Here is a 16,619-nt window from a genome sequence, read left to right on the forward strand (position 1 = left end):
AAACAAACCATACATGGCACTTGGGAACTTTCTTTAATATATGGTTTCCCAATAAACAATATTCCTTCAATACATAACAAACATGAGGCCATGGTAGCGTCAAGACATTTTAATATCTTAAAACACATTTTTCTCTGCAAGCTGTATAAAAGTAGATTTTCTTGAAGCGGTACGTTGCTCTGAAGTTTCTCATCACCACATGCTGAAATAATTAGCCATGTCTAGCTGGTACAACAATGTAAACAAAAGTGAGCCCAAAGCTGACCAATAGGAGCACGAGACAACTCATGAATACGCGAGTCACCGACACTGCGGGCTATAAAGCCACCGTTTGTCTCTAGCAGATTCATTCTTACACTGACTCACGCACTGCTGTTAATCGTCGACCATGGCCTCCTACAAACTGCCTTTCGCTCTATCAGTGGAAAACCTGATCGGATCAGCACCCGACGCCGTGCCGGACATGAGATCGTCCAGTCCCGAGAGTCTCCCGCTGAAGAAGCGCCATCTCCTGGTCGCCGCCGCGCCCCTGCCGAACTTGAGCGCCGTGACGCTGCGGAGTGACGGCGAGACGTCCGAGGACGAGGAGATCGACGTTGTGTCGGAGTCGTCCTGCGACGACCTGCAGACCACAGACGCACCAGCCTCACCAGCTTCCAGCACGAGTTCAGACCGCTCCAGCCCAGCACCTTCCTGCGACGACAGCCCGTCCCCCTCCCCGGCAGGCCGCAAGGCACGCACGGCCTTCACCACGGAGCAGGTCATGGCCCTGGAGGAGCGTTTCCGCCTGCAGAAGTACCTGTCCGCCGCCGACCGGGAAACTCTGGCCAAGGCCACGGGACTGACCGACGAGCAGGTCAAGACGTGGTTCCAGAACCGCCGCATGAAGCTGAAGCGCCAGCAGCAAGACTTCGCCACCTTCCCGCTGCACGCCTCCGTCACCGTGCCCGGGATGCCCGGCTACTCCCCACAGCCCAACCCCTGGTACGACTCCGCGCACTTCGTCCCGTCCCTCGGCACCGCCGTCTGTGGTCTGCGGCCTCACATGCTGCCCCAGCCCGCCAACACCGTGACCACCAGCCGTGGGAGCAGATACTCACCGTACCCGTCTGCCCGCGTGTCTCCGTCCGGCCGCAGCCACCACCAGATGACCAACATGTACATGTCTCCGTACCAGAACAACGTGGCAGGGGCGCACTACCACAACGTACCCGGTGTTTACATGTAAACATCAGAGACACTTGCAAAAGACTTATTTTTAGTTATTAGGCTCTTACAGGCTGCTGGATAGCCATTACTATGGCAGCTGGATAGCCACTACTATGTGCAATATGTTCATCATTCTGTAAGAAATAATGTAAGCTACTAGTATATGTGCCGAAATATTCTATGCAGAGCTTGTTATGTTTGTAAGAAAAGTTTTGAGATTATAATATATTTTGTGGCTAAAAGAGAAACAACTTGACCAGATAACATATTTTTGTAAGGTCTTCAGTGATATCTTTGATATAACGAGAATAAATGAAGTTAACTTGATATTTGCTTCTCTGGTACATTCTTTCCAGCATGTAGTATACTCAATAGCTATTGATAGGAAAGGTATGATATAACTTATAAGCAGGTAGTGTTGATTGTGAGTTCTACTCCAGAAAATTTCAGAATTAGGACATTCAGCACCTAGAACTTCGACGTACACTTATATCCTATAAGTCAGTCTAACTGTACCTACCAGGGTGAGACAAAAAGTAATGTCATTGGATTTATAACAAGCTATTTTTTTCATCAAATTAGTTTAAATTCGACACATGCGTCAAGATACTTATCTTATTGAGACTCAATCTAAAAAATCTCAATAGGTTGTTCAGATCAAGGAGGTTAAGTGATTTTTAACCTCCTTGTTCAGATCTACTCTCAAACGCAGTCTAAGCAGACGTTGATGGGGAAAATCGCGACCTTTTTCTTGTATGTCATATTTTCCTATCACTAGTATCAGCTATCCCCACCAGCTGACAGAAACAGATGGCATGTAAGAAATGGGTAACGATTTTCCCCATCAACCTCTGCTTGGAAAGTAGTTTCAGATCGAGTGAAGATGACAACACCCTTGAACAGGGGCCAAAGTAGCTCTCACCAATGCCCCTTGCTCCCATGCAGTAATCCTTTTTGCAGATTTTATGGGGATGGATCGTGGCGGTGTCTTATTTCCAGGCAGAGGAAAGTTTCCGACTCCGTCTGTACTTCTTATCTAGTATGTCTTTCCAGCACTGCATTGTTCAAACCATCTACCCCCTTCTCTGCACTCTTTAAGCAGAGGTTAGGCTCCGGCTGTTTGTTTTCGCGTATTTGCGGAAAGGACAGAAGAGACTCGCAAGCTATAATAAGTATAATACGACAAACTGGATACCAGGCTAGCAAAAGCTACCTGCCACCTTACCAGATCAGATACTCTCCAAGCAGAGGTTAGGCTCCGGCTGTTTTTTTTAAACGTTTTTTTAGTCGTTTTTATCGGGCTTTCTATTTTGTCATTTTTCTTGAAGTACGCCTTTTGATACAGCAAGATAAAATAAAAAAAATAGAAAGCCCGATAAAAACGACTAAAAAAACAGCCGGAGCCTAACCTCTGCTACGAGAGTACAGATCAGATAGTTGTAAATTTGCTGCCCGTAACTTTAGCTGCAGTACCAATGAAGTCCGCTAACAGTAAGACAACTAAGATTAAAGTTGACCTTCAAGGCGTCATCCTCCCAAGACCAACTCATGTAACAAATTTCGTTGAACCCATCAATAGCTTCTTGAGCTATGGACATGAAGGCTAAAGTATGCGGTAACACAAACCGACATGGTCACTCCAAAAACTCCTTCACGGAGTATTATAACTATTGCAGAGTTATTGTGAAAACAGGGTATCGCTGATCACCCAAATTGAATAAAAACCACTTGCAGGGTGGTGTGAAACGTTAATTATCCGGCGCTAATCAGGCCGATGATGGTTTGTTCTGGGGCGCCGTCCAGTCTACCAGTTGTTCTCCCGAAGCCCTGCCCCTCCCACTGCAAAAACATGGAGTAATCCCCGGAAAATCGGCAAAATATGGTGTATAGATCGACCGCTGTTATCGTCGTCACCAAGCGTCGTCACCGGCTGATAGGCTGATAGCCTATGCGCCATCTAGCTGAGCTGAGGAGTTCTGAAACCTCGATAAAAGTACATTGCGCCTAACAAGGAGGTTACAGAAGCCGTTGCTTCCCTAAATTTCGATTTTTTGTGGAGCCATTTGATGTTGGTGAACCATAAGGAGACATCTTTCGTCACAACCGCCCTGACTTTTTTTAATCATAAAAATTTAAAATGACGTCACAACCCCTCTCTTGCCATAAAATATGTCATGGAAAAGGCTTTTCTTACGAGAACCCCCCTCTTCTCATACTAGCGGAGTTTGCTATGGAGGTTTTACCTACATGTATCTGTCAATAGCCGATGCGAAGTCTCACAATTATCTTATCTCCAGACAAGGGATTACTTCCACCGTATCAGACTAACCAATTGAGTCGGTTCCTTCTCATGTGCCATCTTTCTAATCGTTTATAATTTTCTCCAAGTTTCCAAATTGTGGGTGAGCCCCTTGCTCCGGGCAGTCTGGCCAGACGTAAAGGAAAGGCGCTAGGCCCGCTGGCGCCCTTCCGAAAACACAGCAATGGATCCCATTGTTTTACCAATTAGTGTCGTTATCACCTCTGTCACTGGTGTGAATATTCATTGATACTCTGGTCTGGACATTGTCTTTTCGCTGTGAACACATGTCCGCTGTGTGTCTGTACTGTCCGCTGTAAATCAGGCGTTCTAAACCAATTTCTGCAAGGGCATTGCACAGTTTGTTTATAAGTTTATTTTTTGAATTTTTTTATAAGTTTATTAGATTTTTGGCAAACAACAACCAAGAACATTATGTATCCTATGTAACGTCTTTAGTTATTAGACACAAAGCCTCCGTCATGGTACATTGGAACTTTCTGTAACGGGCTAAGTTTTGTGTGGGACTTAAATGATATACTGTACTAGTACATGTACTCGTATATGTATCTTGTTTCAACATACTGTATACAAGACTTCCGCCAGCAGTCAAGCCCCAGTAACTGCTACCATATCATCACACGATCGGCAGGCAACTGTAACAAAATTTTGCAATGTGACGAGAAGTAGTTTACCTTTGCCGGTTTTAAACGAATGGTGAGCAATAATCAGGTAATTGTGAGGAGCTCTCGAGTGTTTTACACGAGTTGAGAACGCGTGACAATCGACAGGAGACTGACACCTGCTCCCACATCTGTCTGCCCACATCACCCAGCTAGCAGATGTCAATCACAAACTGTCTGGCTCCGGTTTTTAAAAAAATCTCAAAAGTTATCTTTATCGGAAGATATTATGAATGCTTCCTCCTGACTGGTAGATGTTCTGTGTATTGTCACATTTCGTGATATTATAGTTTCTTTGCCAAGATGTAACGTTATATATCAATTATGATTGATGTTTTAAAATTCTAAACTGAACCAGCGGATGTAAAAAAAAATTGTTATACTAAATGTAGAGATGGAATCCTCATTGACCTTTATGGTTTACTGGAAACGAGAAATAGAAGTGGCTATCACGGAATATACAGAAATTATTCTCATGACTACAAATGTAATTTCATTACGTTCTGCGGCCGGGTCCCGGTTTTGAAGTGTAAGCATAAGGTGAATCTCTCCCATGCCTACATGCGCCAAAGTTCAAGTTCTCAGATCGCGAATCGCTCCTTAATTGATGGGCACGGAAGGTGAACGTATCATAACGTTGGTATTGCATCATGTTCCTACATTTATCAGACAACATGTCGTTGGAAGAGTGCTGACTTTGCTAGCTACAGACGGGTCACTACCACGCGACTTATTTCCAAGCAGATGTTGGGGTGTACAGTGGTAAAGTGTTCTAATCGGCTGGCTTTTGAGCTGTCAAGAAAGCAGATAGTCAGAAAACATGGCAACCTTCCACCCAACAGCTGCTTGGAAACTAAGTCATAGTATTGTAGTCAGGCTGACTGTCTCTAGTAACTCTCCGAGCAGAGGTTGATGAGGAAAGTCAGGACCATTTTCTTATATTAGTAGTTTTTTTTTTTCTGTTACCTAACAGGTTAGCTCACTAGTCCTTCAGCTTAAGTGGTGTGGTTACCTGACAGGAAAAAAACGACATTTAAGAAGAAGGTCGCGATTTTCCCAATCACTCTCTGCTTGGAGGGTACTCTCTAGTCAAGAGGGAATTTACCTCAAGGTGAACCTCGAATTTGCCTAATTTTATTAGTAATTATACTGTCTGAGACCACCCGATTTTACGTACTTGGTCATGGGCAAGTATGAAAAAGCGATACAACACTCAACAGATACAAGATTAGATTCATTTATTCAAAGAATATTGAACAGATAAATAGTAATCTTTCAAACTCAAAGTGCAAAAGATACACGGTATAAAAATAGAATAATCATTTCCTCTAAATATAAAATCTTTTGGGCTATTTACAACGGTTTAAATACGGCTATATGGAACAAAATAATCTATTTGGAATAAAACTTTTACGTCGATAAAATTCTCTTACATATATACACAAGTTAGTCCCTGAGTGAATGGTTTCGACCAAAAGAACTGCAGCGAACTTTTGATCTAGATCTAGCGTTTCAAGTCCATGTATTGAACAGCAATACAGTGAAAATATTGTCAGTGTCCAAGAATACATTTGTTCAGGTCTCATCTTTTAGAAGTTCATGCTGGGTACGTTGTTGTAGTGCGCCCCTGCCACGTTGTTCTGGTACGGAGACATGTACATGTTGGTCATCTGGGGGTGGCTGCGGCCGGACGGAGACACGCGGGCAGACGGGTACGGTGAGTATCTGTTCCCACGGCTGGTGGTCACGGTGTTGGCGGGCTGAGGCAGCATGTGAGGCCGCAGACCACAGACGGCGGTGCCGAGGGACGGGACGAAGTGCGCCGAGTCGTACCAGGGGTTGGGCTGTGGGGAGTAGCCGGGCATCCCGGGCACGGTGACGGAGGCGTGCAGCGGGAAGGTGGCGAAGTCTTGCTGCTGGCGCTTCAGCTTCATACGGCGGTTCTGGAACCACGTCTTGACCTGCTCGTCGGTCAGTCCCGTGGCCTTGGCCAGAGTTTCCCGGTCGGCGGCGGACAGGTACTTCTGCAGGCGGAAACGCTCCTCCAGGGCCATGACCTGCTCGGTGGTGAAGGCCGTGCGTGCCTTGCGGCCTGCCGGGGAGGGAGACGGGCTGTCGTCGCAGGAAGGTGCTGGGCTGGAGCGGTCTGAACTCGTGCTGGAAGCTGGACGGGTAAAAAGAAAACGCTATAAGAAACACTGTTCGGTTTTTCATACGGTATTTTGGTTGATCTATCTATATATGATATAGTCAAAGTTTGCGGAAGAGTTGCCGATATAAAGTCATCAAGAAACGGAACATGTCCTTACCAGGTGAGGCTGCGTCCCCAATGGAAACGACGTCGATCTCCTCCTCCTCGTCAGACGTTTCTCCGTCACTCCGCAGAGCGTTAGCGGCGGGCGGCACGACTTGAGCGGCGGTCCGAGTGTTTGCGTCCGGGCCCGGCGAGGCGGTGAACAGGAGGTGACGCTTCTTCGGTGGAAGACATTCGGGGCTGGAAGCTCTGATGTCAGGGACAAGGTCAGTTCGAGCGCCGATCAAGTTTTCCACGGAGAGAGCGAAGGGGAGCTTGCAGGCAGTCATGGTTGTCGCGTGTTCGTCACTGGAGTGTGGGAGAAATGATTGAGGTGGGAGGTTTCTCCCAGTATTTATACCGTGTTTTGTTAGCGAGTGTCGCGACGTATTCATGAGGAAGGCCCGCTCCTGTTGGGTGACTCCTGCTCATTATCTCATCAGCTTAATTGTTTGCTGTGATGTTCCGCGGCCCTCCCACCCAGAAACTCGGATCGCCACCACTCAGGCGCCACTTGGAGACGGACTAATTATTTCAACATGAGCTGATGAGAAATCGCAGAGCTTCGCGAGCTCAGAATTTCCGACTGGATGTGCCGCCATCGCCTGTCGCGACACCAGATCACTACTACCCGTCAGACCATGACTATTTTATCACATATCGATAAGCAGCAGTGTGCATTTCTAACAAATTTCTATCACACCACGTTTGCCCACAACAATATATCCTCAAGTTCCAAAACATTCTCTGTTTAGATGCATGTTGTTGCGTTTTTTATAGAAATACTTTTCGCACTATTTTCGACACCCTGTCGAAGTCATAATCGGCCCATAACAGATGACGCAGTAACGAAGCCCCTCCCCCTCAGACGCATCCCGATGTGCCACCGCCGGGTTTGTTGTGGTTCAGGCGACAGTGTCCCGCCGTGCAGCCGATAGCTCACCCGCCCTAAAACAAAGGCCTCATCGGCGGCGATTACTTGCCAAACGGTGTGAACAGCCGCGCGTTTATCACCTATTGACGCGCCCAATGAGCCGGGAGATTGGGGGCGGGTCCAGGCAGGGCAGCAGGCATGGTGGCCGGAGGCAGCGGGTTGGTCTGCTGGCGCCAGCGGCGAAGAAGAAAGCTCGTTATCAAGATAATGAAGATATGTTCATCAAAATACAGGAAGATAATTTGTCTCAATTTGCCGTACGCTCAGGATGCGAAGCGACTTGCCCATTGATAAAACAAGCGTTTTTCTACCACTCGGTGTACAGAAAAGTTCTTGGAATAGAGTACTCTAAGATTGGTGATATTATTTCCCAATGACTATGCGAGAAAAACTACCAGTACTAGTAAATGAAAATCTATTACCCTCTATGTCCTACCAAGGCTCAACTGTTTTTCGCTGCTCTGACGGAACTGGAAGGATGAAACATCAGAGAGCAGACGTCGCTAGCCCCGCTGGCGCCCAAACCAAAACAACGTCATTGTTATTCATGACATCCCGCGATGAGCAGGGTAATATCCGGTAACTACATGCTCGGTACTTCAAAATGTAACAAAATACTGTAATTACAGATCATTAAACCATTGTAGAACGAAAGTGTCTTGTATGATACTTGAATTACCGTGTGGTTTCCGGTCATTTTTATCACATGTTTAATGTTGTTCCAATGGCGTAAAAGCATGACAGCCTTGGTTCTTTCGGCTCTCCTGTAGTTTACAATCCAACTGAACGCATACATTTGTATGCATTCAGTTAGATTGTCTTTAGACTTTATACTGGCCTGGATCCCGGCTCTCATCGCTCAAAACTTGATACGTTCGAGTTGACGATATTTGTTTCGGAGCTCATTGAGTCTATTACATGTCTACTTACAACTCTACAAACACTCCAAGACGAGTATTTCCGTCTAAAACCAACACTCTCCCGCCCGCCACACAAACAGATCGCTGCCTGCTACACAATAGAGAAGTCCAACAACTCTGTTTACTGACTTCTCACCACCTCCAACGGGACAACAATAGTGAACAAGGTGTGAAGATTGCCTAATTATACACAATTGTTGGGTCTTTTTACCTGGAGGTGATATTTGTCCACTGGCGACAGCAGTCTTGCACTTGTCGAACGACCAATTAGACCCTTTGTCCGCAATGTACTGTATCTGTGGATAAAAGCTCCTTGGTCGAATGGACACTTTCTGCAAATTATATTCCTTTACGTCATACTACTAACCATTGCGACTTGAAGAGGGAGAAGTCAGCTCGGAGTCTCAGACTGTTACAAGTTGACCAATCGGTTCTGTCCCGCCTTTCCCGCCCCTCTCTGTATGATAGTTGAATCACAATAAACTTTGTTTTTATTGTGGCGCCATCAGAAAAGGCAAGGCAGTCTTCAGGGCAAGGAGTCATAGAGTTTTTAGTGCAGTGATACTGTTATATGTACGGATCAAAGTTGTTGCAATTTTTTTTTTCATTCTTACATGGAAAAGATTTGTTTCAGGCAGATAATGGCCTTTATCGACGACTCTTGGTCTCTTAGCGTATACAGGTATGAACTTTGGTAATAAAAAAAGAAGGACTTTACGGTTGGACATGAGATAGAAAAAAGGAGCTTACTGCTTAGCATTGGACGTGAAATGAATACAGCACAAACTCATTTTAGTAAGTTACATTGGCATATAAGGCCGATCGAGTCTGTGGGGCATCGCGACCTGTAGAAGTAGAAGTGAACTCATGCCGTGTAAAAAAAATATGAGAAGAAGAAATGTTCAATTGCGCCTATTGCATTATGTGAGATGGGGTACGCCAATCAGCAGAATAAATAGATACTTTTCTTGTCGATCGACAAAAACAACACTCGAGCTTTGTTTTGCCGCCATGGTCTATAGAAAGTTCACGCCTTGCAGAGAGCGGGGTGGGAAACATACCGAGCGCAAACTTCCCTGTTTTTACACATGGAAGTGTTATTTGTGTTCACGCGTGTTTCTTTTAATGAGTAAATTTAAGGAGTCTGACTATTGAAATTGTAATCACCAAGCTGAGGTTCTGCTCCGGCTGATTTTTGACGTGTTTTAGGCGTTTTGTCGGGCTTCCTATTTGTAACGTTTTCTTCCTGGCCGGCGGAATACACATAACCCCGACAGAAACGTTCAAAACACGACCAAAAAAGCCGTAATAGGAAACCCGACCAAGGAGGTTAAAATCCTTGTACTTAAGTCTTAAAGAATAACTTTATTTGCAAGTTACCGACATCGTCCTGTACAGCATGACGTCATGATCAAACGACAGACTCGCCAGTCCCGCTGGCGCCGAGAACCCAAATACGGTCATTGTCATGTATGACACATTTGAAAACAGACAACTTAGCTACTAACAATACAGCCTATTATCGCTATTATTAGTGATGAGGAATCACAACCCCTTTGCCAAGTAGTAGATGAGTAATGGGCGGGTTGCGCTTGAAATTCTATTGTATGGTGCGTCGGCAGCTGTGAGATATCATGGTGTAATTGTAAACGCCTCCATAGTTGAAAGTTTTATACAGGCCAATGTTCCAGCAAGATCCTTAGTTCCCTCAAGAAGGTGATCCTCATTGGTTGTAGAATTTAAAAAAGATCAAAGCCCGGTTCTTCAGTGAACCAACAAATATTTCATCTAAAACCAGGTCCGACCAAAGCCAACATTATATAACGCTAACCAAGGAGCTTTTGCGCTAACGTCCTTTGGGATGGTTGTTAGCTGTCTTCAGCAAATGTCGTCGACCATTTTTGCAATGGCAGGACTCTGCACCGGTCTAGTATAACAATATTAAAGTGCTCATTTCAGATAAATAGAAACTGCCTGAAAGCGCACACGAGAAAATGAGGGACAGGTGTGTGCATATCCACGTAACTCTGCTCATTTTGTTCGGCTCCTTTTATGACGATCAAATGCTAGACTGACCAGCCCCGCTGGCGCCTGGAACCAAAACAAAGCGATTGTCATTTATGGTGACCAAAGGACATTTCCTTTGTAGTTCAATTAGCGATATATCGACAAACAATACAATCAATTAGACTGTTTTGTATTCGGTCGGGAACACGGAAAATTAGTGGGAATCCGAAGACCTATGACAACAGTATGAGATATAGATGGAGACTGAAGGAAAGCAAGACTTTTAAAGTTTGAAATTCAAACTGTTAGACGCGTACTTGTAGACAACAGACACCAACTATTACCTTCGCCAAGAAGGTTATGTTATGGTCAGTGTTCGCGTGTCTGTGTGAGTGTCTGTGACATGTCTGGATGGTTACTCTCCAAGTAGAGGTTGAGTCGCGGAGATATAGTAGTAGTTGAGCGTCCGTGTAATTTTTCCGACTACTAATATGTCTCCTCGACTCAACCTCCGAGAGTATGGATGGTTTCTTTGTTAAACATGTGACCAAGGACGTTATATGTCTTTGATGTGACCAACGATTTCAAGGTCGTTCTAAGGGTTGTTGCCTAGATTTTGACTTTCATCAAAGCAAGTTCAACAGTAACCTCCAGGTAACAGCCTTGTTATGGCTCAGTATTAACTTGGCATTACAGGCAATGAAGGATTTCACTAAGTCAAGTTCGTCTTCATACCAAAATATGTAACTAAAACTGCGCAGCATGTAAACATCGTAATATAGCTAAGGATAGCTCGTATTTCTTCTATTCCCTATACATGTATAAAGTCTGCACTATCCATGCAGTGGGGCTCTTCAGAGAGAGATCTCCGAAAAATCCGATCTTGGGACACTTGGAGGTCCTTCACACAGCTAGTACTTGGGAGATTAAATTATTTCCAATTAAAGAACGAACGGCCCTTGGGAGATTAGCCGTCCCTTTGTCAATATGAACGAGGCTGCAAATCACACGAACAACGAAACAAAACAGATACTAGACTAGAATCCTCTGGAGATGGGCTGAGGAATGACCAAGCGAGGACGTGGTCAGCTGGGAGAGAGCGCTTCGTTTGTATGTGCAGCGATTCTCGTTATCCACTCGAATAAACCTGAATGCAAAACAATGTGATTCATGGAGAGGGAAATGAAAATCTTTAAGGGGTTTCGGGAAAACAATTGATTACCCATTTATTGTATCAAACACCCTATTCATGACTACTAGTATTCGTTACTGCGAACTATGTTGGCAGTTTGCTATCTCATGGCAAGGTCATATTCGTCCAAGGTCGACGCGCGGTTTTGATCAGTGTCGTCTGTCCAGTTCTCTCATTATCCAAAATTCACAATTTCTGGACAATTTCTGAGGTATCTGCTCAAGCTGGACCGTTGTTTTTTCGCAAATGATAGAATCTTCGACAGTCTATTCGAAAACTATCAAGCCTATAATTTAGAGCATGCATCAGAGAAACCGACACATTATCGTTCGGATGCGACCTTAACTCTAACAACCGCACATAAACGTGAACATGCCTGACTATCAAAGACGTGACAGACACGCTGATAGCGAAAGCAGCCACGTGTCCGCCATGTTATCGACAACTTGTTACTTCTCACTGCCGGCAAAAATGCAATATTTTAGACCGAGTATGCCATATTTTGTAGACTTCAAAGAAATGAAAATTAAAACGTTTCTTATCTTTTATCAAGTTTGCAAAGGACGTTTTTTCCTCCGCAAGTTAGCACATGTCGGACTATACTGCTCTAGCTTCCACCAAGCTTTTCTACGGGGTTATGGAGAGTTGAATTCGGCAAAAATGGGATGAATGATCCCCGTGAATCACTGACCAGGAGAGTCAGATGTGAAGGGTAACGTCTGCCCTTACTGCGTAAGGCAAATTTGACCCAGGCTGCCACACTGCCAAATTATTCTCTTATATGGTTTAGCCTGGGTACCATCCGGAAAGTACATGTAGTTCGCTCCGGCGTTCATTATACAAATGTATACTATATACAGTCGCTTCTCTGCTGTTCCAGCAGAAGCGAACATAGGAGCTAACTACTATCCGCGTGGTACCCAGGCTATTAGCTTGTGCAATTCTGCCCAGATCATGTAAATACGCATTTGAAAGCCGTGCTCTCCGAGAAGAGGTTCGGCTCCAGGCTAAAGGCTTGGCCGGTAAGAAAAACAGGAGCTGAGTCTTTGCTTGAAGAGAATAAACGTCTGGTGAATCCTTACCAAAAGTAGCAAAATGTCAGGAGATGTAGATTATATCATTCTCATTTCTGGGAACTTATTTATCAGTTCTGTCTTCTGATCTGTCGTGGACGTGGCGTCAGAGCAGGCACTCCATTCGTGGCGCGGGCAATAAATGCCAGCCGTGTGCTGACGGTGGCGACTACCATTCCCGTGTTGTTGTGTACATAGACAGGAAGTGGAGTTCTCTTCGGAGCTTGCGAAGAAGAGAACCGGTGGTCAGTTATAGCAAGGACGTTATAATGAATGAAGACCTTATAGTTATAGTTAGTGATAGGAATCACCTTTTTTCCTCCGCAGTGAGATTTCTGGCAAATATCTGTGCGGCCAGGCGTTTTCCGCTTGATAATCTTTATCAAGCTTGTCTGGACAGCAGGACGGTTTAGTACATGCGTGCTACATTGATTAGATCGGCTTTGACCACGTTATTTCAGCGTCTCTGTGAGAACACGTGCCCTGCACCAGAGCCAGATCGGATCACCGGAGACTCTACGTTATCATCAAGGGGACCGTGAAATCACCAGCCTTTTTGTTTCAGATGCAAGTCGATAATAGAAAACACCTAAGTATGAAGAAGTACATGTAAAAATTAAACTAAAATGATATCGTCAGACTCAGAGATCTAGAAGACTCGTGGTACCCACATCACCTTTACAATGTGTGCGTGTTGAGTAATGCCGGCAACCGTTTGATGTTGATCTAATCATTTCATGACCAAAAATATAAATGTGACGGCTTTAGAGCAAAGTGTTGTCTGTAGGAGGAGAAAGATCGTCTGGCGCCAGACCTGTCAGTCAAGACAACGCTGGAAGCCAAAGCCAAGGTGGGTGCAACTCCGTTTGTTTCTCCGCCCTGGCGCCCTTACAACAACAAAGGGCGGAGCGCTCGCGGGGGGTGGGGTGATCCTTGCATGTTCATAATGACCTTGATAAGTCGGCCTCTTTAAAGATGACGCCCCGTTGCCCGGGTGACAAAAGTTTTCGTTTGAAGTCCCATAATCGTTTGGAATGGATGAGGGTGACCGCAGGGAGGAGGGGCATTGTCTTAATCAGGTAAACTGTTATGAAGCCCGACATTTAGCGCCCTGGTTCTAGATAAAAAAGGCAGCCGACTTCTTTGAACAACAATCATTTCGAATTTACGTGATAAAACAATTAGTCCAATTCTAAAACCACACGTATAGCTGCCAGGTTCCATTCAGACATTTGCCATCGTACAGAACGCATCTCCTATCTGATCTCAGTCAACGCCAGAATACTTTCTACTAAAATTCTGGGAGGTACTGTACACTAAGAGTCCAGATGGCACGGAATCACCTCTTCTCTATCGAGAGGCTGGGCACAGAGTAGCCGGGTCCCGGAGAAGGAGGACACGGCTTGTGACCGCGAGGTGGCCCGTATAACCTCCTCCAGCTCGCCGGTTCAAGTTCGGCGCCACGTCCCCGTCTTGCCGCAGCCGACACAACCGTCCTACTACCAAAGGGTAAGCCCGCGTCGAACATATCTTCGAAACTGTGCTTAAATAACAGGTTGGAAAAGCAAGTCCACTTTTTGACAATGAAAATTTACTTGTAGCCGATTTGCTTTCGTACTCGGTATGTTTACTTCCTTCCTAACTTTACATGATCTTATACATTGTATAATGGTTTCTTTTTATCCATTACTTTTTATACAGACACGCGCGATGAAGAAGCCAAGTTCCCGCACACCGGTGACGACCAAAGAAAACTTCACTTCCCCGGTCATCTCGCCTGACTCCCGCCGGACAGGACAGACCATGTGCCGGGCAGTTCCCGCCGACTCCACGTCAGAACAAACGTCAGACGGAGACAACACCAGCGATATTGAAAATGGTATGAAAATTATAGCTTTGATCATCCAAACTCTCCTTGGAACCATCGTGTATAGGTAGTAAGATACGCATCTTGTACATTATAACTGCCGTACATCAAGGACGTTATGTAAACTTGCGTACACGTATCATTGATTTTTATTCCCGTGAAAGTCGGGTTTGTCGTCAGTTAGTGTGTTTGTTTGTGTGTAGTCGTGTGTGTCACAGGAAGAGGGCAAAGTAGTGGTATACTCAAAAGTAGGATGATGGTTTGGCTAGTCTATGTCCCTGTTGGCAAACCTCATTTGGTTTCGTTGATTTTCAGAACGATACTCCCCGGACACCCCGGGTAGCGACTCCCCGGGCCCAGACCGTGTTCCCTCCCGGGAGAACAAGAAGCTGCGCACGGCGTTCTCCAGCCACCAGGTCCATGAGCTGGAGACTCGGTTCAGCACGCAGAAGTACCTGTCTGCCTCTGACAGGGAGGAGCTGGCCCATGCACTGGATCTCACAGACGCACAGGTACGGTCCAACTCTGGTGACTCGTAAGTTTTTATCTATAGACAGTCTCTTCTTCGCAAGCTCCGAAGACAACTCTAATCTCCAAGCAGATCCTACAATGGCATAAGATAGTACCAAACTGGCCAAGGAGTGTAGTCAGCCAAGAGGTGTACATTTGCCATGTAGCGAAACACACTCCTAAGTCGGCTTCACTCCTCTGCCAGCTTTTGATGCTATCTTGTGCTACCATAGGATCTGCTTGGTAGATTAGAGAACTCCACTTGCTGTCTATGTACACAATGACAACGGGAATAGAGTATTTGCCACCGTCAGCACACGGATGACATTTATTAGAGCAATTTAAATTTGTACACGTTTTGTGCATAAAAACGTCCATCTTTCTAATCATAACATCATAAGTGTTAAATGGCGGTTTGCTACCGAGATAAACATGGAATGCAATAAAACTGCGATGACAAAGCAATGCTGAGACATCGGTAAAGCAAAGTCACTAATAGATGTGCTTCTGTCCTCCGCAGGTAAAGACGTGGTTCCAGAACCGCCGGATGAAGTGGAAGCGGCAGGTCCAGGACGCCGAGAGCGAGGCTCGACGGTTCGGCATGTTCGGTCCCCACCACCCTCACTTGGCGTTCTTCCCCTCCCTGGGCGTCACCCTAGCGGGACTGACCCCCAACATGCTCGGTCACAGCGGCCACAGTCTCCCACCCGCGTCCGCCGTCCATCCCACCGGACCCGTGCATCACTATGGACAGGGATATCACCCTTACACGGTCCCCGTGCCTTCTCACCACCCCCCATCTGCACCTGTACCCCAGACACATCATGTACCCGGACAGATGCTAACGTCAGGGTACCGTGGTCCACCCTACCACCCCTGGGGAGACCCCACACACCAGCCACCCGGGTGTGGGGCACCCGGCTCGCCCCAGGAACCACTGAGACACAACCCAGGACTTCTCAATGTAGGGGTGCACTGACATTACGATATTTGAACGCTTAGAACTGTAAAAGATCATAATGATTTTATCAAGAACTGTCGAGAAGGTTACTAGTATTGATTTTATGAAGATGTATATTTAGCCCTTTTCTCATGAGTTATTATGACGAAAGCCAATAACTTTCTCTGTACATGTATATATGACGATAGCTTTCTCCATACATGTACTATATTAACTTGTTCTTACATGTACATCATCATACTAGTACATGTACTAAGTTTAATGTTGATGACCTATGACGAAAGAAGCATTGTTTAATACTTGTACTAGTTTTCGACTGTCCGAGTTTTCGACAATCATATGCTATGTTGGAATGTAATAAAAGAAAGAGATGTATTTTTATATAACGTTACATGTATATATGATGCATATCTGTAGAATAAATAGTGGTATCGACATATGCCTGGCTCTTGTGTGTTTTTAATCACAAGTTCTATCGTGCACGGGACGGGCACATATCTAGCACATGGGTCTAATAAAGTTCAGGTAATAGGGCAGAAATGCTCATCAAAATCGTAGAAAGATCATACAAAAACTGAAAAAGTACTCGTCCAGGCCGTTTCGATAAAAGATAGTAGTAAGTTTTATTGCAAATTCATGCTCGTGGGCTAATTGCAGGTAGCATACAAGAT

At 45.4% G+C, this 16,619-nt stretch overlaps 3 protein-coding genes across 3 annotated transcripts; 2 read left to right on the forward strand and 1 right to left on the reverse strand.

Moving 5' to 3' along the window:
• The first annotated feature begins 339 nt into the window (after positions 1–339).
• On the forward strand, positions 340–1,536 carry LOC118414964 (homeobox protein ceh-30-like). The gene is given in 2 exon segments (XM_035819308.1): positions 340–1,189; positions 1,191–1,536. Coding segments are annotated over 2 exon segments (873 nt in total). The 5' UTR covers positions 340–388; the 3' UTR covers positions 1,263–1,536.
• A 3,876-nt stretch (positions 1,537–5,412) lies between these two features.
• On the reverse strand, positions 5,413–7,172 carry LOC118414955 (homeobox protein vent1-like). The gene is given in 3 exon segments (XM_035819300.1): positions 5,413–5,818; positions 5,820–6,355; positions 6,501–7,172. Coding segments are annotated over 3 exon segments (945 nt in total). The 5' UTR covers positions 6,880–7,172; the 3' UTR covers positions 5,413–5,788.
• A 6,094-nt stretch (positions 7,173–13,266) lies between these two features.
• Positions 13,267–16,387, forward strand: LOC118415028 (homeobox protein MSH-D-like). The gene is made up of 4 exons (XM_035819400.1): positions 13,267–14,119; positions 14,312–14,489; positions 14,793–14,989; positions 15,508–16,387. Exons 2-4 carry the CDS (start codon positions 14,321–14,323, stop codon positions 15,964–15,966), a joined length of 825 nt encoding a protein of 274 aa, XP_035675293.1. The 5' UTR covers positions 13,267–14,119; positions 14,312–14,320; the 3' UTR covers positions 15,967–16,387.
• The last annotated feature ends 232 nt before the right edge of the window (positions 16,388–16,619 follow it).

This window comes from Branchiostoma floridae, chromosome 4, assembly GCF_000003815.2.
Source record: "Branchiostoma floridae strain S238N-H82 chromosome 4, Bfl_VNyyK, whole genome shotgun sequence".
NCBI lineage: Eukaryota > Metazoa > Chordata > Leptocardii > Amphioxiformes > Branchiostomatidae > Branchiostoma > Branchiostoma floridae.

What these genes read in the sequence shown, in the direction of transcription:
- LOC118415028 (XM_035819400.1), top strand. Translation starts at nt 14,321, where the DNA reads ATGAAGAAGCCAAGTTCCCGCACACCGGTGACGACCAAAGAAAACTTC. An exon ending in CACCAGCGATATTGAAAATG is followed by an intron (nt 14,490 to 14,792) that starts GTATGAAAATTA and finishes GTTGATTTTCAG; the next exon opens with AACGATACTCCCCGGACACC. An exon ending in TGGATCTCACAGACGCACAG is followed by an intron (nt 14,990 to 15,507) that starts GTACGGTCCAAC and finishes TGTCCTCCGCAG; the next exon opens with GTAAAGACGTGGTTCCAGAA.